Genomic DNA, 25,528 nt, shown 5'->3' with positions numbered 1-25,528 from the left:
TCCATCGTGAGTGGCGGGTTCACGTGGGGTTCACAGAGCAGACTTTCTGAGTTACTCTCTTAGAACAAAAAGAAGTATTTTATTTTTAATCAAATATGAATGGCAATGTGCTCGAAACACACTTCTGTTTGTGATGAAATGTGTTGGTGCCATTTATTGCTTTGCTTCCAAGTGTTACATTCACCTTCTGCCCCCATCTCTCCGATCAGAGAGGGGCCAGGAAACTTGATTTCATTTCTCCCAAGAGCCAGTCTGCCTGTATATATTTAATTATCACCAAGCATTTACAACGATTATTGCTGTAGAACAGAAATCGAGAGAAATCTTTATAAGTCTCTTCTCAAGATGTATATCAGTATTTTGTCAACTAGAATGATTTCGTTGACAATTAAGTAAAATGATGAAACAGAGTCAGCATTGCAAGAGAAAACAGTCCTTATCTAGAAACATGTAATTATGCGTTTCCTCTGCCGGGCAGGATACTGACATTTTAACTGTCTCCTGTTTGACAGCCGTGGTCAGACATCTCCGCAGGTTTGAGCCTGTTCATTAGTGCCACATTAACCTTAACTCTGCCTCGGGCCATTAACTAGCAAACTGCACATTTGACCTCTGTTCTACAGATATTTTCAAACAGCGTGTGAGGCGCTGCTTTTAATTTCGGTTCTGTATTATGTGCGAACTGACGTGAGGGCTAAAAAAAAAATCAATATGTCATTAAATACAGAAACGTGTGGTCTGAAACATTACGCAGAGACAAGTTCCATTTGAAAATCAGATTCTTCTCCAATACTTTCCAGATAATTAGCCTTGGCCAAAATTAAAAAGTCTCTTTTATATGGTGTTCAAGGGGAGAAAAGACGAGGAAGCGCTCTACGGCGACAGTTTATAAACGTTCTGAAATGAAAACAAATGCCCACTAGATGAAGACAGAAGATTGAAAGGGTTGCCTTTTGAACACAGCTGTTTCCAGCAACAGTCTAATGAAGTGAAATGCAAAATCAAATGTAGATTAGAGCCATATGCTTAAGTGAAAACGGCTCTCTAGAAAGTCAGCAAAGTTCAAAACACGTGGTTGTCACTCTTCTTATGTAAGAGGAACAGGTCGGCCTCATAAATTAAAAAGTGAAAATTGGCTCAGTGGAATAGTTTGATAAATTATGCTAGTGTTGCTCTGTGCAGGTTTTGGAATATTATACAGCTATAGAAAAATAAGACCTGGATTTATTAGCCTAAAAGGAGTTCACGATACATTGTCAAGTGAGAAAAGCCAGCTGTGTGTATGTGTACAGCTTGGTCCCAGTTTTGTAAAACTAAACCGTCTCTGTCTCTGTCTGTGTTTTTGGTTATTGGTTAGCTTGCGCATAGAGGAAGCTGAAAAAAGTGCACCAGGTTGTTAACATTGGCTCCCTCAGGAGGGAGGTTGGAAACACTGTGGAGAGACAGATATTAACTTATTCTTCATGTGCCTTTTCACTATTTTCCTGCTCACAAAAAGATGAGTTGCTCTTGTCATTAAAAATGATTAAAGTCAAATGATAATGGGAAAGCCAGTTGGAAGTGTCACTCAGTTTTAGAGCAGTAACAGGGCATTCCTGTGTCAGCCGAACTAGAAATGACAACTTCAGGGGGAGCTGCACTTCCTTTCATTTTTTTTTTTTTTTTTTTTGCCACGTGATGGGTCAGGAGCCCTTTCTGGCTCTGCTGGCCTCCAGGGCATGGGAAGCAATGAAGCAATAACTAGGCTGCTCCGTGTTCCTCTCCTGCCTTCAGGAAGCTCGGGGCAAAGGAGGCTGTACGCTGTGAATGAGCAGTTGTGCTACAGCCTTTTCCCTCTTCGCACAATGCCGTGCGAAGCTGTTCATTAGCCAGCGATCAGAATTTACTCCACTCTCTGCTTCCAACACCAGACCTTTCAGACTGGTAAAGAGATACAGATAAAACCTGTCTAAACATGTTACTTTCTAAGTGTAGATTCTGGCAGGAAGAGGTGAAGTATCTGTTTTCTCGTCTACCAAGCTACAACTAAGCTTGATCATTTCTGTAAGATTTTAGAAACAGATGGAAGTATTATTCTTCTCTGTAAAGATTCATGCTACTTCGACTTTATCAAATATCCAGTGTCTACCTGACATTGCTAAGTGATGGCATTTTTCATTAATTACAGATACAGTGGTTCTGAGGTCTACATTGACTGAATTCCCGACTCAGTAACTAAATGAATTACTAACTTACTGACTTTTCACAAGTCCTTTCACTTCTCTGGTTTTCACTTTCCTGGATTATAAAATAAGAGGCTACTCATTAGGATCCTGTAGGAAGCTTTTAGAAAAACTCAGGATATTTGAGTCCTACCCCAAAATGTGAAATCTGAATGTCTGAGGGAGAAATCAAGGTAGACAGTTTATAGGTCTCCTCGGTGGTGATAAAGCACAGATAGGTTAGATGATTTCTAAGGCTCTCTCTAACTCTATCCTTATAAATATAGTATATCTGTGATATATGAATTATGATAGCTGTCTTACACAGGAGTGTGACTAAATAGTAATGTGCCATTCCATATTCATTTCTGCATCACATGGATACAGAGATTCTGTCCTGAACCTGTTTAGTAGAATCTGGCACAGCTTGTAGTCCTGCCCATTTGATTTCTTCCATCTTCTAATGTAACACACCAGAGAGGTCCTTGTGATATTTCTCCACAGTCTAGGAGTGGGTCCCCTAATATAAAGTTTCCCAAGTCGACTGAGCTCTGTCAGGACTTTAAATTATCATTTGTCATTAAAAAAAATGTAGAAACATCTAATTCTGGAAGTTGTTGAAAACTAACACCACAGCTGGAGCCAGTTCAACAAGACTTTGCTGAGTGCCCACTGGGCACCACACTGTGGTCCAAAGCCTGGGGGTATAAAGAAGACGTGGGTCTCATCTTTAGAGAACGCACCCTCTAGTCAGGGAGGCAGGCATACAAACAGAAACTGCAACACCAGATACCCAGGGTGAAATAAACAGATGCCAAGTGTGGCACAAGAAACAGGATGAAGCAACAAAAGCTTCACAGGCTGGTCAGGCCAGGAGACAGAGAGGAGAGGAGGTTTAAACTGGATCCTGAAGGAAGGACAGAAGGTTGGGAGACGGAAGTGGGAGGGAAGCTAATTCTGGGTGGAAGAAACTGCGTGCGCTCACCTTGGAATCTTATGCAGTAAATATTGAGATTTCTTACGCAGTAGAAGTGTGTGGTTTTTTGCTGGGGCGTGTGACTGGAGGGAAGGAGTCTGTCATGGGAAACAAAGGGGCAAAGAGTGGAGAGATTCTGAACCACGGTGAGACATTTGACCCGAATGGTTAAGATTTTAAAGCAGAAAAGGGTTATGGATGTTTTCTGGAGCTGATTCTGGTGATAGCTTGAGGCATACATTGAAGGGAGGGTGGGAGGGCAAAACTGGAGTCAGAGATATCATTTGCAATCCCAAATGAGAAATTACAAATTTGCATAACGCCCTGACATAGGCTTTGAATAAATGTTCTGACAAGGCATCCTCTTTAAAAAAACATATTTTAAAGTGTTGCTCTTGATATTTACATTTGTGTTCTATATTCTAGAGATGTCTTAAGACTGGGATGAGCAACCAACATGCATGTAACAGGCCCCTCAAGGATAATCAGCTGCAGCTTCTAGCATCTCCTTACATTGATTTTTCTCCTAACTTTAACTGGAAATATTCTCATGACTGTAGAAAAATAATTGTATGGATATAGTCACACTTCCAGCAACTTAAATTTTGAATCATCCAAAGAATACAATATTTTATTCATTGAGACAGTTCATGTAAAACTGAAAAAGGAAGGCCTTGTGCATTTTCTTTAAAAGGTGACTGAGTGTTAATCTGGGAACTGAAGTATGGATTCTTCTACCATGATCAACATTAACTGGCTCTGTGGCAGAAGATAAATGTTTTTAACCTCCCTATGACTACCAATGATTTAACCCCTTTATTTATTGCCAATTCAATTATTACTGTTATTTTTCTTTTTTTCTCTTTTTAACATATTTTTATTGATTTATAATCATTTTACAATGTTGTGTTATTTTTCTATATGCAGTATAGATCTCCTGGTCCTTCAATGCCACCACTTTTTGCAACACTACTCTGAACTCCTGTGACCTAAAAACTGCCAAACATGGAATATAGAGTTCCAAAGTAGGTTCTCTCCTCAGTTACTGTCCTCACAAATCAGACCTTATCTCAACAGTCACATAGAATTTCTTCTATTATCTTAGTTTCAGAGAATTTGCTCCTAAGCTAACCATGCTGTTTTCAGTAATCCATCCTCTCTCTTCTTTCCAGAATTTATGATCCATCAGTTATTAATTTGCTTTTCTTATCTTTGTATCAGTTGAACGAGACCAAGTTGTGATGTGGTGGCCAATGACCTCAACCTGCCACTGGTTTAGAACCAGCAAATTGTTTTTGTTCACAACCTGTGCCCACTTCAGACCAGCAGGGGTGCTGCTCAAGTCGCCGATGCTCTGAATTTCAGCCTCAGAACGACAGAGCAGCTGCATTGCCTTCCAGCAGGGCAGAGGGCAACAGAAGCTGACAGAGCCACTTTGGTCCCCAAAGCTTAAGCCTGATGGGGACAAACGTCACTTCTGCAAACATTACTAGAACCCAGAGCATGTTACATAATCAAAGCTGACCTCCAAGGGGCTTTGTGCCCAGAAGGTAGAGAATTGGGACATTTGGGAACAAGCTAATGACCCATTTATTAACTTAATAACTATTTATTGAGTCCATGGACTGACTTCACCACTGCTTTGAGATCTATAGAGGTGAACAAACCAAACCAAAAAAAAAAAAAAACAAACAAACAAACAAAAAAAAAACAAAAAAAAACCCTGTCTGCCTGAATCCTTTATCCTTGAGTGGGAGGTAGATAAGAAACAGTAAAACATAGTAAATAAGTAAGTTACCTGCTAGAATAGAAAGTGATCTATGCCATGGAAAGATGAAGATACTGAACAAAATAAGGGCAACCATTCATATCATGGGGGGCACTGAGAAGGTGCTGTTTCCTTTTCTTTATTTCCTACCTCAGTGAATAACACAGCCTTTCCTGCAGTCCCCTGAGTAGGGGAGGAAGACAATTAGAAGTTCTCTTAAAACATTTACTTTACCTGTCAATTCAAGATTCCTAATGTTTTCCAAATCTATCACTCTTCCTGACACTCACTGGGAGGGTTTTTTGTTTTTTTTTTTCACATCCTTGTATTTCTTTGTCTGACCTTGGTTATATTCCCCTAAGTGACCTCACTGCTATTCTGTCTATTTCCACGGTACTGTGATGATGGTGACAGCACTTGCTTGCTGGAAAACGTCTAATGGCTGTCACTGCCTTCTGAATAAAACAGAAACAGTTTATGGTGATCAAGAAGGCTGACTATAATCTGGCCTCCTCCCACCTTTAACTCTCCTCCCCATAAGCACCCTCCTCACTTGCTACACTGACTGCATGTGAGTCTCTGAACACACAGTGTTCTCTCTCTTTGCTTTTGCGTGGAACACTGCACTGTTATCTTTTTATTTCCTGATTCCTTCTTTGTCCTCGAATGTGCCACTGCTTATTAACACTGTATTATCATTATAGATTTTACCAGAATGTGCATTCTTAGAAAGCAGGGATCGTTTCGTTTAGCTGTGAACACCTAGTGCTAACACAGAGCTTGGTACTCCATAGTGGTTAGTATTTTGACAAATAATTGATAGCTGATGGCTTATAGAATGAGCGGAAATCTTCTAGGAGACAATCCTTTTGGAGAGAATGCACTCAGAGCCATGGAGGTATGCCTGGGGGAACAGCAAGCATCTTACTTTTGTAGAACCCTAAAGTAGAGTTTGGGTCATTGCTGAAATGGAAATGAGGGAGGAGAGAAATATATACCTTATATACCTTTCCAGGAAGTTTGGATTTCATGCTGTAGAGAATAGGGAGCTGTTGATGGCTTTGAGCAAGTGGGTGGCATGATCTGTGGACCATCAGATTTGAATTTTAAAAGGTGGTTCTCATGGAGGATGGGAAGTGATTGTTAAGGAACAGTTTGGAGGTATGTCCTCCTGGTGCATGAATTCCAGAAAAAGACGATCAAAGCTTGAGCTAAGGTAGTGGCAGTAGCATTGGGAATGGGGGCTGGAAAAGAAAGATGTAAAGCTTTGCACATTATGAGCCATTGGTTTTGAAGGGAGAAATAAAACGAGGGCACCGTTTACCAAGATTGAAGTAGGTTTGGGGGCCAAAAATTGAACTATTCAGTTCTACGCAATCAATTTGGAGGTTTCAACATTTGCAGCCACTTGTGCCAGGCCTCTTTATTTCTAGAAGATTCTTTGATTCCAAACAGGTGGTCATTTATAGTGAACAGAATTCAGGACTTGTCACACATCTTTCTGTTCATTAAAATCCTACCTTTCTAGGAAAGAACCAGTTGGTTTTATCAATTATGTTGGAGCTGCAGGATGAGAATTGATATCTGTTCATGTATGACCATTAGTAGGGACGTAGCCATCATGGAGAGACTTATTTTCTAGAGGAAATCAATAAAGTATAGATAAACATTTAACTTTGCTAGTGAGAAAATAAAGCGTAATTTTTTGTTGATTGAGCATGAGCTAGAGACTTATGTTTCCTGCTACTCTTTTGTTATCACTTGTCCGGACAACTTTGCTAAAAATTTGATTAAATACTCACCAAACATTTGCCATGGTAACTTCTGATCTTCTCTATGATTGTAGATCTTACATATTTTAAAGTTACAGATTAGTGGTTATTTACAACTCCAGCAATTTCCACTATTCTTTGAAAATCAATAAGAGAATTATGAATTGATAGAGCCTCAGTGCTGTCAAAATCAGATTTAATTTGTAAAAATTTGGTTATTCCAACTATAATTTAGAGCCATCCCTTCTCTTTGATATCAATTTTAAAGAAAAATTATTTTAAAAATATCAGTAGAGAATGCAGTTTTGTAGTTGTTACATTTTGTGTTAAGAGTTTTTGGTTTTGGTTTTGGTTTTTTTTCGGTGGGGGGGAGATAATTAGGTGTATGTATTTAAGTGGTGGTACTGGGGATTGAACCTAGGATCTTGTGCATAATGCATTCTACCACTGAGCTATACTCTCCCCCTCATAGATTGCTACATTTTAATCACTCATTCCTGAATTTCTAAAATTTGCTTTCTTTCCAGCATTTCCTTCTCCTAGTCCAGGGGGTGTTTCCTCTGTATCAGGCTAGTGACTTTTCATTTTTTTCCCCAAAAACACTTGTTTATGTAGAAACATCAGAACTAAATAGGACTTGGTCTTTTGAAATGCTACAACTCAAGTTCTTGCGACCTCAAAGCCTTGGTTTTAAAACTTAAAAGTCTTGGCTTTCTAAATTAAAAACAAACTGCTTTTTAAAATTGACGTATAGTTGATTTATGATGTTTTGTTAATTTCAGGTGCACAGTGAAGTGATTCAGTTTTTTATATATATATATATATATATATATATATATATATATATATATACACACATAAGTGTATATATTCTCTTTCAGATTCTTTTCCACTTTAGGTTATTATAGGATATTAGATATAGTTCCCTGTGCTATGCAGTAGGCCTTTGTTGTTTATCTATTTTATATATATTAGTGTGTATTTGTTAATCCCAAACTCCTAATTTATCCCCCGCCCTACTCCTTTCTTTTTTGGTAAAATGAAAAGAAAAAACAACTTTCTTTGTTGAATTTTCCTTTCCAATAATTGACAGTGGAAGGGGAAGTAGTATGAGAGGGAGGGAAAAAAACTCAATGTATTTTAAATATTACTCCTTCCAATAACTTTTTTATTCATGCTTCTGAAATGCATTACATATCTGAGTTCTCTCATATTTAGTAAAGACATATTACTTTATGTTCTTAGACATCAAAGAGAAGTCCCAGATGGAAAAATCACCCAAGTCTACTAACCTTTTAATCAGTAAGCAATCAGTCAGCTTGTTCTAAGCCTCTGATATTTCTATATGGAAAAGAAGGTGGTTTAGATGCCAGTAGCTAGTGAGGGCTTTTAGGGATGCCAAAGTGGGGTTTGTGTGTATACCATTCACAACTTCTTGAACCTGGAGTCATATAGAATTCATATCCAGTGGAAACTTCTATTTAAAAGAATAAATCCGAATATATTTTTAAGTGTAATTTTTGTTTCAGTTGTTAGTAAAGTATTAAATATATGAAAATAAGTAGAGAAAAATGAAAAAGCTGCATTGTAAACATCATGCATAACAAATCATGCCATTTATATTGGCATGTATGATGGATTTCTGGTTTTAATTGTTTTCCTTGTTTTTCCACTCAGAGAATTTATCAACAGCCTTCGACTGTACAGAACATTCTACGGCGGCCTGGCTGATCAGCTCTGTGTTAATGAATTAGCAGCTGGTGATGGACGGCCATGCTGGAGTGGAGAAGATATAGTCAAAAGGTATTTTCTGTGAAAATATAACGTAACATAACCACCTGCATCCTTACTTTCTTTTCCCAGAACTTGAATGGATTCCTTCAGTTTTAACTTTGCCACACAGGTTAGAGGATATATTAATTCCTTCCCTTGAGTTTGTTAAAAAATAAATTTGATCCTTTTTGACATTTTGGAAATGTGCTAGCATTCTGTGATGTTCTGAAAGTTCTCTCTTGTTTTCTACCGATCTGTGGCTTACCCAACAGTCTCACTTTTTCAGTTAAGTATTAACTTCTAGCCAGTCTGTCTTCCTTCTCAAATATATATATATTTTCACTTATTAGTATTAAAAAGAGGAAATCCGGTGAAATGTGAATTGGTGTGCAAAGATTGGTTGAAACATAGATATGTCACAGCAGTGTGAACAAGCCTATCCTGCAGTTGTCTCTCTAAGTGCGCGTGCGTGTGTAAGAGTGCTGGTACTTCTGTGTTTGAAGCATTGCTTATTTGCATGTTGTCAGTTCTTCTCAAATTCAGGAGTGAATTTTTCTACCTTTTTCTCCCCACTGTCTAGAATTTCTTTGGCAGTTTATTTTCCTTTGCTTCCCATAGCTGGTTGCGCTCTTAGGTAATCTCCTGAGCTTGAGAAAGTCCTAAATTCTCCCTCTGTAAGAATAGTGTTGGTTAGTATAATTGGCTGGGAATTAGTCCTTTGATTTTTCCAGTGCTGGTGATTATTCTAGGTAGGCTGTGGGCCTGTGTTGGGTTTGGGCTGGAATGTTTTAGTGTATTTCGTTTTGAGCAGTCTTTCTGATTTAGAAACACGCCTACTCTGTGTAAAGATATGGAGTTTAGTTACCACAAGAATGATGAGCTCATTCAAAATGTCATTTAGCAAATTCAATTTTCTATGATAAATATATACTGTAATTAATTTTAATATAAATTTATATAATAAAAACTGATTGCATATTTCTGGGTGATCATATTCATTACAGTTAAAGGTTATATTCCTGATATATTAAATGATTACTTGTAGTTTATATCTGAATATCTCATAGGGAACCTTAGATTTCATAGAAAATAATTATTGAAGACAGGAACTGTAATTAAATTTAAATAAATAGTTGGCTGACATGGCTAGTACTCTTTTTTCATTATGCTCCTTGGATGTTGAAATGTATTTTTAAATATATCTTTCTTGCCTTTACTGAGAGCAGTCATAACATGCATAGTATTTTGAGTCCTTATAATATTCATGTTAATAAGATTTCTGCCGCTTAGACTTCGTAATTAAATTCTACTGTGACTTACACTTTCTCCTTTCACAGTGTTCAAACTGCAATTGAACACTTCTGTGTAGGAACAGTTTTTCTTCAAGGGGTAGTGGGAATTTCATGTTGATAAAGAGCGATTTAGTATATAATACACCTACATTTAATAGAGCACATTGTATGACGTTATACACTTGATTCTAGAGCTGCAAGAACCTTCGTTTCAATTTGTCCCATTCTTCCCTTGACTGTCTGCTCTGGGATTTGCATAACAGGAGATGCTGTTGGAGAAATCAATGATTTGGGAAAAATTTTTAGAGGGATCGTATTATTAAAAATATCAAAGATTATATTTTCTTCCTCATAATGGATTTTTTAAGACTTCATTCATAGTTTATGAATACAGAAAGCTCATCTTTAGCAAGAACTCTCTATGAAAGTGTCCGCATGTCATCTGGCAAAGAAAGTGAGCGATTCTCATTATTTTCTTGTCTGCCCTTTCCTGCACTACCACCTGGCCGCTTGTTGTCAGCCTTTTCCAAGGGCATGGAGTGACTTTCCAAGAGCACAGTGTTCACTCCAGTGAAAACTTTTCACTTGGCTTAATTTTTTCTCAATCAACCCTCCTGCCTCATCACCTTGGGTGATGTTTTCCCTTCCTTAGGATATGTTTTTCTCCTTGTCCCTACTTCATGGGTCACAACCACTTTCCCTGGCCTCTCTGGACCAGTAGATGACCTCGCACACTGGCTCCCTGCCACCATCTCTAGGCTACTGCCCAAATGAACATTTTTCAGCCCTAATTATTTTCTAGCAGTCAGCTAAGGTTTCACAAGAGTTATCTCACTGAAGTCTTCCAAAGGTTATTCCCTAATGCTTCTGAGTAAGTTGTCTGGGTGGTTCTCTTTGCTATTTGATCTTGAGAAAATCCTCATGGGTACTTTGACACTTTTAAGATATAATTTTAATTGTAATTTCATTCATGGCTCAGCCAATTCTTGACATAAATTTAGAACAGTACTTTTTTCATTTTCAATGCAAAGTCAATGCTAAAATCTAAATATCTGATTGATTGATTATGGTATAGTCACCATGGAATATTTCTCAGTCAAAAATTATGCACATTTATATCTGCTAATGTGGAATACTTTCAAATAATTATTAAGTGAAATAGTCTAATATTGCTTATTACATGTTATACTGACAGATTTGAGTAAGTAAATATAGTGATATTTATTCATTCTGCATGGAATATTTCCAGACAGTTACACAAAAAACCGGTAATATACTTAAAAAATACTGGGGAGGCTTTTATTATTTTATTTGCATTGTATTTATTTATACTTAGTTAAACCAGATGTTAAAAAGTGACAGAGTTATGGGCCATTATTATTTTCTTACTTTTATAGTTCTTTTTTGAAATAAAAGCGCTATTTTAACATTTCATTTCTAACCAATTTGTATTTTTGTAGTAATCTGTGATATAGGTCTGTCAAAGCATTAATGGATATGGTTAAATATTGAACTATTGAAGTTATCTAAGACAGCTTCAATATAAAGTCAAGTTCTGGTGAATGTTTCAATCCTGAACTATTAGCTACTTTTCTCCTGGAGAAAAAAGCGAAGTATAGCCGTGATCAGTGTGGGAAGGCACTAAGATCCCCATGTAAGATATTCATTTCAGAGGCCTGCAGTTGGTTGAGATAAATAATGGTTGAAGACATGAATATCAAGTGAACATACACCACATTGGGGATGTTGGAGGTTTTTTCCTTTCTCATGCTGGGTTATCAGGTTCATTCTAGAGAAATTTTGCTAAACACATCAATAAAATAAATTGGTGGCCAAGACTGAGTCTATCATTCATTGTAAGAATGAAGTGATTGTTTTGGCAAGATTTCTTCTCCCGAAGGCATTTTTAGGAGATGATTGATAAGATTATTTATGTTCCCAGACGTGCTGCCTTGAAAAATAGGGGAACCATACAGATTGTTTCAATGTTATGACAGGCCTATAAAATTGGGTCTGATTACCTTTGTGCTCATCAAAAGAGGTGGAATTCCTTTGTGACTGTAGATGAAAATATCTCAGATAGCTGTAGCATATAAGCATTGTTTAATTCATGAAACAAAATCTGTTTTAATTCAAATGATTTTAAAGACTGTAGGCATCTCATACGTACTCTCATGACACTGAGGTCCACAGTTCAAACAATTTCTGATTAAAGATGAAAATATATTACTGAAACCCATGTAGTCTGTGTCTCTTAAAATTTCTCTTATCTACTCCTCCTGTCTCTTCATCATGAAATAAAATTGTTCTCTGAAAGGCCTGCCGGTCCTTACTCCGTTCTCAGTTCTCTGTGACCACAAATTGATTGTGTGATGGTTTGCACTTGCCTTTCTGAGTATTGAAGTTCAGGTAACAGCTACTTAATTACCAGGGCTTCCTTCTCCCCTTTGATTAATAGGCAGATAATCCACTAACTCTCCCTCAATCTTCAGGAATTTATGACTTCTGCAACAACTCAAACTAGCCAATAGCTGTTAAATATCCTAGTGAAATTAATAATCCACGTGATTTCTACTCCATCTTGACTTAGTTAATATTCTTTAATGCCTCTTTCATAACCCAGGGTTTTCTTTTCAAACTCTTATAAGGTGCTTCATCTCAGCATAGTCTAGTTGAATTTAAAAAAAAAATCAGATAAATGTATAAATCTTTGACCTTTTTGAGATTTTCTACTTGTCTATTATCCGTTTTCTTTTCCTGTCTGTAACATTTTTCCTGTCTGTAACTTTTTGTACTTAAGTGTTTTTTCGCTCCTTTACCCATTATTTGTCTGGAGAGCCACTTCATCTTAGAATTTTCTTTTTCTTCCTGACCTTGCTACATTCAATTGTATTTTATTTATCTTTTTTTAAACACGTGGCCTAGTTTCCAAATGTCACGGACTGTGTTTTAAACCCAATCAGAATTTAGGATTGTTCTGAATGTCATTAATGTAACAACCGGTTGCTTTTTCTATGTTGCTTGTGCAATGGCAGCTTTAAACACCAGTCTGTTTTCTATTTCTTTTTTTTTCCCCCCTTGCAACTTCTGCCTACTTCATCAGGTTTCTCCTATTGAATTATACCTTTGTAATAATTATTATTGTTATCATACCTATAGTTTGTCTTATTTGGTTCAGAATTGGAGGTTGCTTAAAAGGTGTGATGAAGAGTTATCCCTACTCCTACCCCGTTGTGACAGTCTACCACAGACGTTGAAATTTCCGCTATTAATGGAATAATTTCAGCTATATCATTTTCTCCATATAACTGGATATACAGCTTTGCCAAACTCCCGCTTTTATCTTGAGTCCTACTGGGACGAAGCCTCTCATTTGTGTTTTATTGTAACCTCTAAATCCACCATGACACCTTTAATACTTTTTTGCATTTATACATCATATATCTTTTTTCTGATCTACTAAAATATCTTGAACAATACAGCTCCTGTATTACCCGAGAGGCTATAAGAATGATATTAAACACCTATCAGTAATTTTTTAAAGATAACAGGACTTTGAGAAAGAGGAATTTTTATATGTATTAGTGAGAACTAGGAGGTTTGGTGATTTGAAGATGCGTGGTGATTACATTTTGGTGGGTAATATGTGGTTCCAAAACGAAATTGAGTGTCAAAAAAAGACAAAGGCAATACAGCATCAAAGTTTCTACCTGTGACTGACTAACTCTGCCTTATGATCATGCATGTCTCATTGGGTATACTTCTATAGACATTTTTGTGAAACCAGAGTCTAAAGTCCAAGAAACTCCTGCGTTAGAGACGTATTAGGTACAATTGTCTTTGTCACAGATGAGGCACCTGGGTTGGGGGTGGGTGAAGTACCAAAGCCTGACCAAGGTCAAAGTCTGAGTCTCCTATCTTCAGTGAGAGAAGACAGAAGGAAAAAGCGTGGCTTTAGATACATTGTAAGGGGTTGTTAAATTCTTCCCCTGGTAGAATACACAGTCTGTGTCCAATGGACAAATACAGGTATGACTGGTGTATCAGGTTCTGAATGAACATAAAACTTGCAAAGTTCTTGACTGTGTACTATCTCTGCCTTACTAGAGTGTACTCGCTTGGCAGATAATTTTTATTTAAATGATAGTGCCTGAAGTAGTTATCCCGTAGTTTGGGTCTATAGAAAGTAATATAGGAGATGGTAGAAATGAAATGCACGATTTATCAACTTTGCTCCAACTTCTGACATTCCTAATTAGTATTAAAGCTTAGGAAAATACCCATTCTTCTCAGTTCAATATACCCATTTTGATGTTTTCTAAAAAGTGCTCCATTGATTTGGCAATAATTGCATGGCATCACATCTTCTGAACTGAGAAATTTAAATCTTTCTTCACTGATTTATTGGCTCAGTAGTCAGTTGTCTCCTATTAGGCATGCAGTCATTACATTCAGGGTGCTGGACTCAGAAAGGTGAAAGTAGAAATTGTTCCCTTAGACCCACTCAGAAGACTGCTTTTCCCTCGTCACTAGAATGAAATCATGACCATTCTCAGCATTTTTTTGGTCACTGCTAGTGTCTGAAGCATCTTCTCTTGTCATTAGTTCCATAAAGAGCCTAAATTCAGTACTTAAATTCAGCTCATAAAAAGTCTAAATTCAGTAATGAAAAGGTCTATGCCAATTTAATAATCAGAACTCAAAACTTTACCTAAAATGGCCATTTCTCCCCATTCCCAGGTAGGCGCTTCAGTCTGGGAGGCACTTACAGTGGGGGTAGCAGCTTTAGGTCCACGTGCCAATCTGTGCCCTTGTCCTCCAGCCCGTGTTTCTGACTCCTGCATGTTTGGAGCTGGAGGGACAATGGGGCAGCAGTGAGAGAGAAGGGATAAGAGAAACGAATATGCTTTTTGATATTTTGTAGCTCATTAATTAATGATTCCTGATTTAGAAGGCATTAGCACTGATGTTCTAGGGCTTCTGTGTGTTCAGCCTGTGCCTCTCACCCAGCCCCCTCCATCTGATGGTAAACCTCTGGCTGCTTTCTGCTCCACTTCTTTTCTCCCACGTGGTCCACTCCAGGCCACAGAAACTTGGCTTCTCTCTCCTGCTTTTGGTGGACGTGCAGCCTGTACCCAGTGGAGCTGAGTCTCTTTACTCTGCTGCTAGGCAGGCAACTTATGCTACAAGCCTGGGCTACCTTCCATTTTCTTAGGCTTGGATCAACTACAGGTCCTTCTAAGCCTTCAACTTCCAACCATCCCTAAGCCTTTCTCACTTAGGATGAAGGAATGGGGGAAAGACACAGCAGTCCAACAAGTTTCTTCAAAGAAATTGTCTCCTTTGGCCTCTTCGACCTCAATCCTTTAATACAATTAAAGATGTCAAGATGAAGGACTCAGACCCAGTTTTTAGCCATCTGCTTTTTATGTTTAGCACCTCAGTTTGGAAAGCCATCTATCATCCGTTCTCAGCTGAAATGGAAACAAAGAGCCCTATTTTGGCATCCTCCTACACGTATTTGGAGGTGGTGAGTAGAAGACAGAAGACTAGATTCCATGTTCAATACTGCAATTGACCTTGAATGGGATACAAAGGTAAGTAAGCCTTTTCCCCATCTCAGGGACTTAGAATCCAAAAACAGAGAACGTGTTCACAATGTGTACACAGCAAAGCAGGTACTGTGAAATAAGAGAGACACAGAAAAATCCCACAGGCTTTCAGATAAGGAGGAAATCTCCTTTGACTGAGGGAATTTGAAAAGTATTTAATAAAAGATGTGAAAAGCACTTGAAAATGTATTTAATAATAAATAAAAGTATTTAATATATGATGTGGGCCTCCATTCATTTATTTAAAATAACTTCTGGATGAGATGCGATGATGCCTGGAATTTGCTTTAAAATAATTCAGCGAATGGATGGAAGACGGTCATCCTATTTATGAAACAAGCTTTTCTGTGCACGGAGAGTCATGGAAGCTGTATTATGGAGACAGGATGTTCTTTGTGTATGCTTGAAAATTTTATAATAAAACATAATAAATACAAAAATATAATAAGCCATAATAAAAATTACATTGTCAAGAGTCTATTCTGTCACATATGCCGTCCTAGATGATAAGGAAATGGTGATGGACAAGACAGACATGAGCTGTTTCTCATCAAGATTAAGATGTAGAGGAGGTGAACACTGATCAAAGGATTACAAGAGTGAATGGTTTGCAGAATCTTTAAAATCGTATGGAATTTTAATTAGCATACTTGGAAATGAGAAACAGAATCAGAGCAAATGCATTGTTGAATGACGTGCGCTCCAAGTTTGGTGGCCCTTTACATCATTTCCGTTAGTGTGTAACCTTTCAGATTATCTTTTCATTTTCTCAGTACTCTTTGATTTGAATTTCTTGGGCGTGTCCTGATTACTTAGTGTTAAGCTTTCCGTTGCTCATTGTAGTGTAGCCATTCATTCAGAAAGCCAGAAAGCCCGGAGGTGAGGCATGTAGGCTGAAGAGCCAGGTTACCAAGGTTCACAGTAAAGATTAGCCCCTGTAGGTAAATGAATTCAGGAACGTTTATTAACTTCTAACTATATCAGTTTTCTTATCTTTAAAATGTGACTGAAAGTAATGCCTGATTCATATTTGAGAATTAAATAAGTTTACATCAACAGTTTAGAATACTAGCTATCACATAGTAAACACTGAACATCTATTAAATCTCATTAAGCAGTTTGTATTCATTTACTTCAGTAGGGATGAAACACTATTGTATTGAGCTTCTGTCTTCATTCCATGGGTTTTTATCATGGATCAGAAGACTTCTATTTGGAAAACAAAGATGTGAAAGTTGACTTATGAGTCAGTAAAAATCAATATTAGGGATTTTGGTTTGGGAGTAGAAGATAGTGTCTTATTAATAATTTAAATGATTGTTTCATTGAAGATAGAGGTAGAGAAAAAATGTATCTTAATAGGCAGTTTATCAAATGCCCCAGTTTTGGAGAATTATGGTCTGTCTTATACCCATGCAATACATCAGTTTTCTCAAGGGACAACTAAACGTTAAAATACAAAGCAAAAAACACTATTAAATTTTTTTTTTTTTTACTCGCAAGCGGTAGTTTGGGAATAGTCAATCACTGTCTTAGAGTTGATCTTAATGAACTACCACTTGACTGGAAATAAATGAAGCCATGTTAAATATCAGTACATCATACAACAGATTGTTTTGGTGACATGACAGCTTTAAGGCTGCTACGCGTAGAGTCATTTCTCTTCATCCATTGACTTCCCAAAGGAAATAGGTATTGTAAACAGAATCACTAGAACAAAATGAGGTTGAACATCAGTCATCACCGCGTGTCTAACTACTCGGTTCCTTGCCAGACTGACGCAGTACAAGCAAGCTATTTTTAACTTATTACTTGCTTCCATCAGAGATTGTGTCTAGAGGAAATGAACAAAATGAAAGGTAGCAAGATAAAAGTTCACTGAAGTGGAAACCGAAAGGACCTTTTCCCATCTGTTTGGCACAGCAGTTGTTATCTCTTTAGGGGTACAGATTTCATCACAGTGCTGTAGACTTGTGACTTCCAGATTGTGTTTCTGCAAAACAGCAGCAGTGTTCAGGGGCTCCAGGAAGCCTATTTCTTACATTACCCTGAGCAGTTCCTCATTTATCCTTCATTTTCATGTTGAGCTTACATATGAAAAACTAATCCCTTTTCAGTAAAATAGGTGAAAGTTTGCATCTATAAAGATGGCATGTATTTTTTCTTAGTCTCGTTTCTACTTGTCCATATCATAGCACATAAATTCATCAGTGAATGATTTATATTTTAAAATAAAAATGCCAGAAGAGATAGAAGAGAGCAGTCACTTATTAATAATACTTTCTTCTCCAAATAGAGTAGTTTCATTTCTTTTATAAGCCCATCAGTTATTTTATTACCCAGCCATCAAGATCCTTATTTTCTGGTGCATTTCTCAAAATAAATGAATAAACTTTGCTAGGTGTTGTTGAAATGGGTTTCCAAAATCCAGTTTGAAATTACTTGCATAGTAATGAGTGTAACATTTGGAGGTTATTGACCTTTATGTTTTGACTTGTGTAATTAATATAATTATGTAGTTCATTGTTCTGAAGATTTCGTTTTCTCATGACTATACTGAAATGAGGGAATGTTTTCATCCCCCCTACCCCCCCCGGGAAATATATGAATGCAGATGATCATTTTGGAGTATTTTTTTGTATAGTCCACTTTCAAAGCTTTGCCTTTAATCAGTTTTATAGGTAATGGAGTGAAAAAGAGTTCAAGTTGTAAATCTTTGGGTTATGGAATGAGAAACTCAAGAGTCTTAGAATCATGAAGAAAATGAGTCTCAAGTTTAGAAAGTAGCCCAAAAGTCAGTTCATCTGATGAAGGTACCAAACTGTGAACAAGGGTTGGGAGAAGGGAAGCTACAAATAAAAAAAATTTGCTCTCTGTACACTTTGAGATAGTGCTTAAAATTTTTATAACATTTCTATATTATAAAGAACGGTATTTCCATTTTAAGAAATGCCGTGTAATTGTTGAGTTTTCTGTCAGCCAACCTATACCTGAATTGGTACAAAGCTGATCATTTCTTTGCCCCATCTGTGCCGTTCTGACAATGAGAAAGCCCGCCTCCTGATTAAGTGAAGACTCCTGTTAGTCCATAGGCATTTCTATATGATGTGTGATGATGTAAACATTTTAATGTAAACTTTATATAAATTAAATATGAAATGACAAGTAATTATGGATATGGATGAAACACTGGTCCTTTTTTGGATTATTCTAGATTGAATCTAGGCATGTTTAGCTATACTGAATCAGTAAATCCACATGTTAGAGTAATATATTTAAATTATTTTGTATGAAACAAAATGAATGTCTTTTTTTAGTGAGCATGGAATATTTAAATATATGGAGTATTGCAGAGTAGTTAAAAAAAAAAGGGCATAGTGCTGTTGGTTTGGAATTGAGTCTTTGCCATCTAATTTGAAGTCAGGCTTCTCAAATTGCTATACATGTTTCTTCAGAGGTAAGTGGTGATAATCTGTGGGGTAGGAAGATCCACAGTGTAAACATGAAACCTGCAGTGATAGGGCTTTCTATGTGATACACACACACACACACACACACACACACACACAAATGTATTAGATGTACTAGTTAGGGTTCTCCAGAGAAATAGAGCCAAGGGTATCAATAGTATCTGTCTATCAATCTGTCTTCATCATCATCATCATCATCTATCTGTAGAGAGACTTTAAGGAATTGGCTTATGGGATTGTGGGGGCTGGCAGATCTGAGATCTGCAGGGCATGCTGGCACACTGGAAATTCTGTTAAAAGTCAGTGTTACAGTCTTGACTCCAAAGGCAGTCTGGAGGAAGAATTTACTCCTTTTCTGGGAACCTCCATCTCTTCTCTTATGACCTTCAACTGACTGGTTGAGGCCCACCCACGCCCTGCACTAATCTATGTACTCAGAATCTACTGCTTTAAATGTTAATCACACCTAAAAATACCTTCACAGCAACATCTAAATGAGTCTGGAAGAACTATTGAATATCATAGCCTAGCCAAGTTGACACAGAAAATTAAGCATCACGGGTGGTGCTAGTTACTTGACTACAGCTCCCCAAGTACCATATCAGAGCAAATTAATAAATCTGTCAGTTGATGATCTGTTGTATTTTGAAATGCAAGAAATATGTGTCATAATCATACTGAAAATTTATGTACAGAATGTATGTGAACGGTTTGATAAAAATTAATTCCAGGTATTAGTGGAATCATAACTTTTTATCTAAATGTTTTATATTAAAACCATACATTCAGGAATGCTATTGTCCAGTACATAGCTGATTATACACTTGCTTTTATTTTCTGAAATTTGTATATTGGTTTTCTTTATTTTTGTTTTCATCTAAGTGCTTTACTTTTCACTTAAAACGTAGGTGTTTTAAATTTCATCTAATTAGTCGAAAAGAAAGTTTTTTCTTTCATGTCACCTAACCCATTAGTGAGGAAGAAATGTTTAAGAGTAATGCTAATTATATAAAGATCTCACCTTTGAGATGGTTGGATACATAGTTAAGGAGAAATGCAACTTAATGTTCCTTGACAAAAACACGAGAGAACTTATGCCCTTAGATACACGTTTTAATTTCCTAAATGTTTAGTACAGTCGTTGTTCCCAGATTTTCAGGTCCCCACCCCAGACCTCTACTGAATCAGAAACCCTGGGGCTGGGCTTCCGAATTTGTGTTCTTCCGGTGATTGTGATACACACGCAATTGTGACAACTACTACCTTAGGGCATCACAATTTTTTCTTGAGCAATTATTTTTTTTCTAAGATTTTAGATTTTAGAAATAGGGCAGGGCCCATTTCCCCTCATAAGGAAGTTTAAATGTCATGATACAATAAATCTTATTGTACAAATTATATGATTCTTGTTTGGATAAAGAGCTTAGAGCAGACTTGGTATCGGATGGGATGCTGTGTTGGTATACAGAGCACCTTCTACATAATGCGTTTTGCATATCAGATGGCTGAAACCTTTCACAGCCAGAATGTTAAGTATTGCATATTTCTGGAAGAAAAGCCTTGGTTGTATCTTCCTTAGAGATTTGGCATCACCAATGGAAATTAATTATTTCAGCCACATTTGGATCTGTAGCAGTGTTCAGGGGGTGAGGCATTTAAAAATCACTGCTCTCTCATACAACTGTACATGACACAATGTGTAGAGTTTTGCATGATAATGGCTAGTTTGGAATTTGTGTGTGTGTGTGTGTGTGTGTGTGTGTGTGTGTGTGTGTGTGTGTAATCCTTATTTTTGTTTGTACATCAAAGCCAAGCTTCATCAGTATTTAAATGTTTTCAGGTTAATATTTGAGATTGTGGCTTGGAACATGATTCAGCCATTTTCTCATTTATACAGGTATTCAGAAGCATAATAAAAATGTGAATGTGAGTAAAAAAATACCATAATAGACTGCTGAGTGACTGTAAATAAATATCTGTAGATAAATATCAATCATACTTGTTCTTAGTATAGCATCTAGAAAAAATATAGCATCTAGTATAGCATCCAGAAAAAAATCTGGAAGTGAAATTTATGATTTATTAGTGATAGTATTGCTTCATTTCAAAGAAACGTTAGGAATGAAATAATCGTCTCTATACAAGATTGAATGTATAATTTTTAGTGTATGTATTTTGGATAAAGATTTCTGTTCGGAACGTGTTTTCAAATTCATCTGGTTCTACAATTTTAATACATTCTTTGGCTGAAAGTTCCATGCCTTGTCCAGGCCCTCAGATCAAGCTATTTGTTAATTGGAAAAGCTTCAGGACTGGGCAGCTAATTAGGAATTTATTCATGCAAGATGCAAGTCAGCTTCTCTTCGGGACTCTATCCAAGTCAACGTAGCAAGCCTCAAGACGCATACCCACAGCTGATCCATTAGCGCGTGCATTGATATAACTTACTATGTTTTTTAATGTGTGTCCCTGGGGAACTATTCACTAACAAACTTTATTATTATTTTTGCTATTTACTTATCTTTACAAAAATTTTCATGCTGTTCCTGGGAAAACACATGGTTGTTTGGGGATGCCTAATTAGCAGTTTCCTGTTCATTTTACTTGCAAATGTATTGCTTTCCTTGCTAGAAGTTCTGTAACAGCCCAGATGACAAATTGTTCAGCTTCATGAAGATTTCACCAACTGAACAAACTGTTTCGTTTTTAACTCAAAAGAAACTGAAGAGCAACTTGCAGGTGGTACAGCACGGAGAAATCACACCTGTCCAGAGGGTTCTTACTGAAAGAATATGAAAGTCAAGAATTTTTCTGTTGTTTATCTTAATGAAGCAGGTGGTTTCTAGCTGCATACAGATGAGCACACATAACTTGATATCTTGAACCGTGTAAACTGCTTCAAAAGAATTTTCTTATTTAAGAATTTTTGTTATGGGATTGTAGATTTCCTCACTGTCAAACAGCGTTTAACAAATACTTACTTGGTGCCTATTGAGTGCAAGGCTTGGTTACAGTGTTAAAAAATTCATATCAGTAATCCCTGCCCTCTTGGGAATTCCATTATCTGTGGTACCCTGCAGTGAGTGCTGGGACAGCGATGTTCAGGGTGCTATGGGATTACCGCTGACCCTTGAGCAACATGGGTTTGAAGTGCAATCCTCGGATGCAGAACCTTGGATACAGAGAAAACTTGGATATGGAGAATCAGCCAATATGGAGTGTGGGCTATAAACTTCATGTGGATTTTCACTGTGCTGAGGGTTGACACGTCTAACCCCAGCCTCATTCAAGGGTTAAGTGTATATTGGAGAGGCTTCTGGACGTCAGGCAGTAAAGGATCTAGTGGAAACTGCTGGTTCCTCTATACTCCGCCCTCCCTCGCTCTGACCTGATGCACACCCATCTCCCCACTGCTGAAGATGTTGGTGGACCAACAACTCACAGCTGGTACCTTCTCCACAAAACTGCTACCTGGCTCAGGGTCCATGCACTGATCCTCAAACCCTCTCCCCAGGCTCCAGCCACAAGGCAAAGAGGAAACAACATCACTGCGTCCGGGTGGTGTCAACTCCATGCTGCATTTTGTGCCTCAGTGAGATCAGAGGAAGCTAGACTCCAGCCGAGACCCATTCTTGATTTGCTTTTGTCTCTAGCTCTGCTGTGTATCCCTCACTCCCGTTTACCCGACAGCACTTCTCCAGTAAATCTCTTGAACAAGAATCTGCTTTAAGGAACCTGATTTAACAGAGTGATTTACACAGAGACCCACAGGGTAAGCAGGAACTCGCTAGATGAAAAGGGATAAGGAAGACAGTATTTCATGCAGAAGAACTTCAGCTATGAAGGCGAACGGGGGGTGGAAAGAACTCTGGCTGAAGAGTAGAGTGATGAGTATGGAGCAGGGTTAAAGGGCAGGTAGGAGATGGGAGAAAAGGAGTGGTCGTGGGAGTGATGCTGAAGAGGTTAACCTTTGTAAGCCAAATTACATCTACATCTAATTAATGCCAACAATTGTGAAAAACCCAGAATATCACCTATATTTTAGTCTATATAAAAATGTGATACTTGAAGTAATTTATGTATTTGAGGTATTTCAAAATAGTATTCTCAAATTATTTCTTTTGAATATACTGCAGGAAAGAGGGAGCTACTATCATGGGATTACTCCTAAATCGCCTTCTGTGTTCAATCCCGCTCAACCAAGCGTGCAATTATAAGGTTGTAGCAAGCCAGTAGACTGTGTTGCCATCTTGCTGAAATTCTCATTCTCTCTTCCAAAGGAAGGTCTCCAAAATGTAGTATGAAGAACATACTGTAAGTCTCTAAGGCATAATTTTTAGCAATCAGATGGAAGATGTATATTTTGCATAACATTTTCCATAATTATGGTAACTCAAGTTTTAAACATGTTTATTCTGATATATTGCGTAACCTGGCAGTAGCCTATGAAGATGATTCTTTCAAAGATGTGGACTTCATAACTGTGTATGTCACTAAGCACAGGTGTATATTACAGGACCAATGAAACACATTTTAAAAATGCTTGTAAAATATGGAAAAATTATTTCTGAGTTAAATAGACTTTTTGTAATAGACTCCTAATCCATCTACCTGCCACCTCCCTCAGTGATTCATTTCCTATTCAGCTGATTATTATTTAAATAAATCGATAATGCAATTCCTTGCTTAGAAACCGCATCACAGTATGAACGTTCGCTGCAACTGTAGACTTACCTCTTTCGACTCTCTAAGACATTTTCAATCCAAGCATACCAGATATCCTTTCACATCTCTGTGGATTGAAGCAAGCATTTCATTCTTGGAGATTTCTCTTCCCAATCCTTCAAAATCGAGAGTAAATATTACCTCTTTATAAAGTTTGATGAACTGGCTATTTCCTTCTTTGGCATATGCCCTCCTTACACTTACACTTGGTATATGCCCATGTGATGGCATTTGCCTAAGACATACTTTAATCACTTGCTCAGATGTCTGTCTGTTTCACTAGACTCTTCCATGAGTGAGAGTCCCAAGTTTCATGTAAGTGAGCTTCAGGTGTATCTGGCAAGGTGAAACGGGGCTTGGGTGGCTAAGACTAATTACAGGAAGAATCATCTAGATGTAAGGAGCACAGTGAGCCCTGTGGACATAGGAAAAGAGAAGTCCTATTTCAAATGCATCCTAGTGTCTGTCACTCAAATGTATTTCCCAGTTTAGTCCCCATTGTGTCTGATGGCAGTGGAACTTTGAGGGTGTGGGGCACTTCTGCCTCAGGCAGTCAGGCAGTCAGACAGTCAGACAGTCTTTGGACTGATGAGCATTCCATCCATGACAGGTGATACCACATTACAGTAGCACCTAGAAGATCAGCGGTGGCCTCGGCAGGCCGAGATCATGCTCACTGTCAGAGACCAGGATGCTGAGTGCAGCAGCATTACTGGTGCAGGGGCGTTGGTGCCTGTCCAAACAAGGGTCCACGCCTGAGACACCTTTTGGGGATTCTCAGAAACAGCTGATTCAAGGCCTCTTTAGAAAGCTCAGATCTAGGATTTTGCAGGCAGTGATCATTAGGGTGAAAAGTAAGGAAATGTCGCCTGGTTTGTTTCTACAGCCTTGAAAGGCCTGAGGAGATCATCTCTACACCAGTAGTAGGAGTACGTCTGATTAACTGCAGCAGAGGACCTTCCCACTCAAAGCCAGGCCGTAACTGAGCGCTGCGTATTATCTCCTCTTACTACCTATTAAGGAGGTATTATTATGGTCTCTGTTTTCAGAAGAGGAGAGTAAGGGTTGGAGACGTGAAGTCACTGACACAAGATCCTGTCAGCAGAAGCAGCAGAGTTAAAGCTGGAAGGGATGCCAGATCGCACGTCATTTCCGTTGTTACGCTCTCCTGCCCTGTCCCCAGTAAATTACACGTGTGGGTAAGGAGCAAGTGGATGAATGAATGTAACAATAGCTGGTGTATTTTTTATTCAAGAAACAGCACAGCTGCCTACACTGAAAGTGTGAATATTTTTCAAATTGCCCACATGAGCAATAAGACAGTATTGAATTGAAGCCTAGTTTACTGGTTAAATCCCAATGCAGTGCCAAAAATACTTTTCATGCAACCGTCAGAAAATAATTAAGATTTTTCTCCATAATCCCTCAAAGCTCTTTTTAGTCCCTGCCAACACCCACCTATGTTAGTGTTATAATGTGTGACTGCCCAATAAAATTGCTTTTAAAGCCCTTCCTGCTGACCTTTGACCCCAGGACTGTGTATAATTTATTATCCTATAAACAATCAAATCCTTCCCTTTTTCATTTTTTGGGGAGATTTCCTTTCTTCCTCCTCCTCCACTAACATTGCTTCTTTACTGGATAGTATTGAATCAAGACATTTTTATTATTTGTCATTTTCATTTAAGAGGCATGCTCCCTGTTCTTTGTTAGCATTTAATGAAAATGGAATATGTTATCTGTAACAAAATCATTGCTTGTAATTTTTTTTCCTTGATGGGCCCTTTCTTGATTTCTCTCTCCTCTTTGAACTGGTGTCCATTGTAAAAAAGAAGTTCCCCGCTTCTGTTCTCAGTTATGCTGTTACGTTTTGGGGATGTTGTGATCTGAAGCAAAATATAGTCAAGTCTTTCATTTTCACATGTGGGTAGTGTGGAGC

At 37.8% G+C, this 25,528-nt stretch overlaps 1 protein-coding gene across 3 annotated transcripts in view; it reads left to right on the top strand.

Moving 5' to 3' along the window:
- Nucleotides 1–25,528, top strand: part of GPC5 (glypican 5) — a 1,164,489-nt gene that overhangs the window by 276,575 nt on the left and 862,386 nt on the right. For all 3 annotated transcript variants that reach the window (XM_010980223.3, XM_064493032.1, XM_064493033.1), the window contains one exon: nt 8,395–8,520. In XM_010980223.3, the coding sequence (XP_010978525.1) occupies nt 8,395–8,520 (126 nt within the window). The remainder of the gene's footprint in view (nt 1–8,394; nt 8,521–25,528) is intronic.

This window comes from Camelus dromedarius, chromosome 13 (genome assembly GCF_036321535.1).
Source record: "Camelus dromedarius isolate mCamDro1 chromosome 13, mCamDro1.pat, whole genome shotgun sequence".
NCBI lineage: Eukaryota > Metazoa > Chordata > Mammalia > Artiodactyla > Camelidae > Camelus > Camelus dromedarius.
Note: the sequence above shows the minus strand (reverse complement) of the source record. Positions and strands in the feature narration are given on the sequence as shown.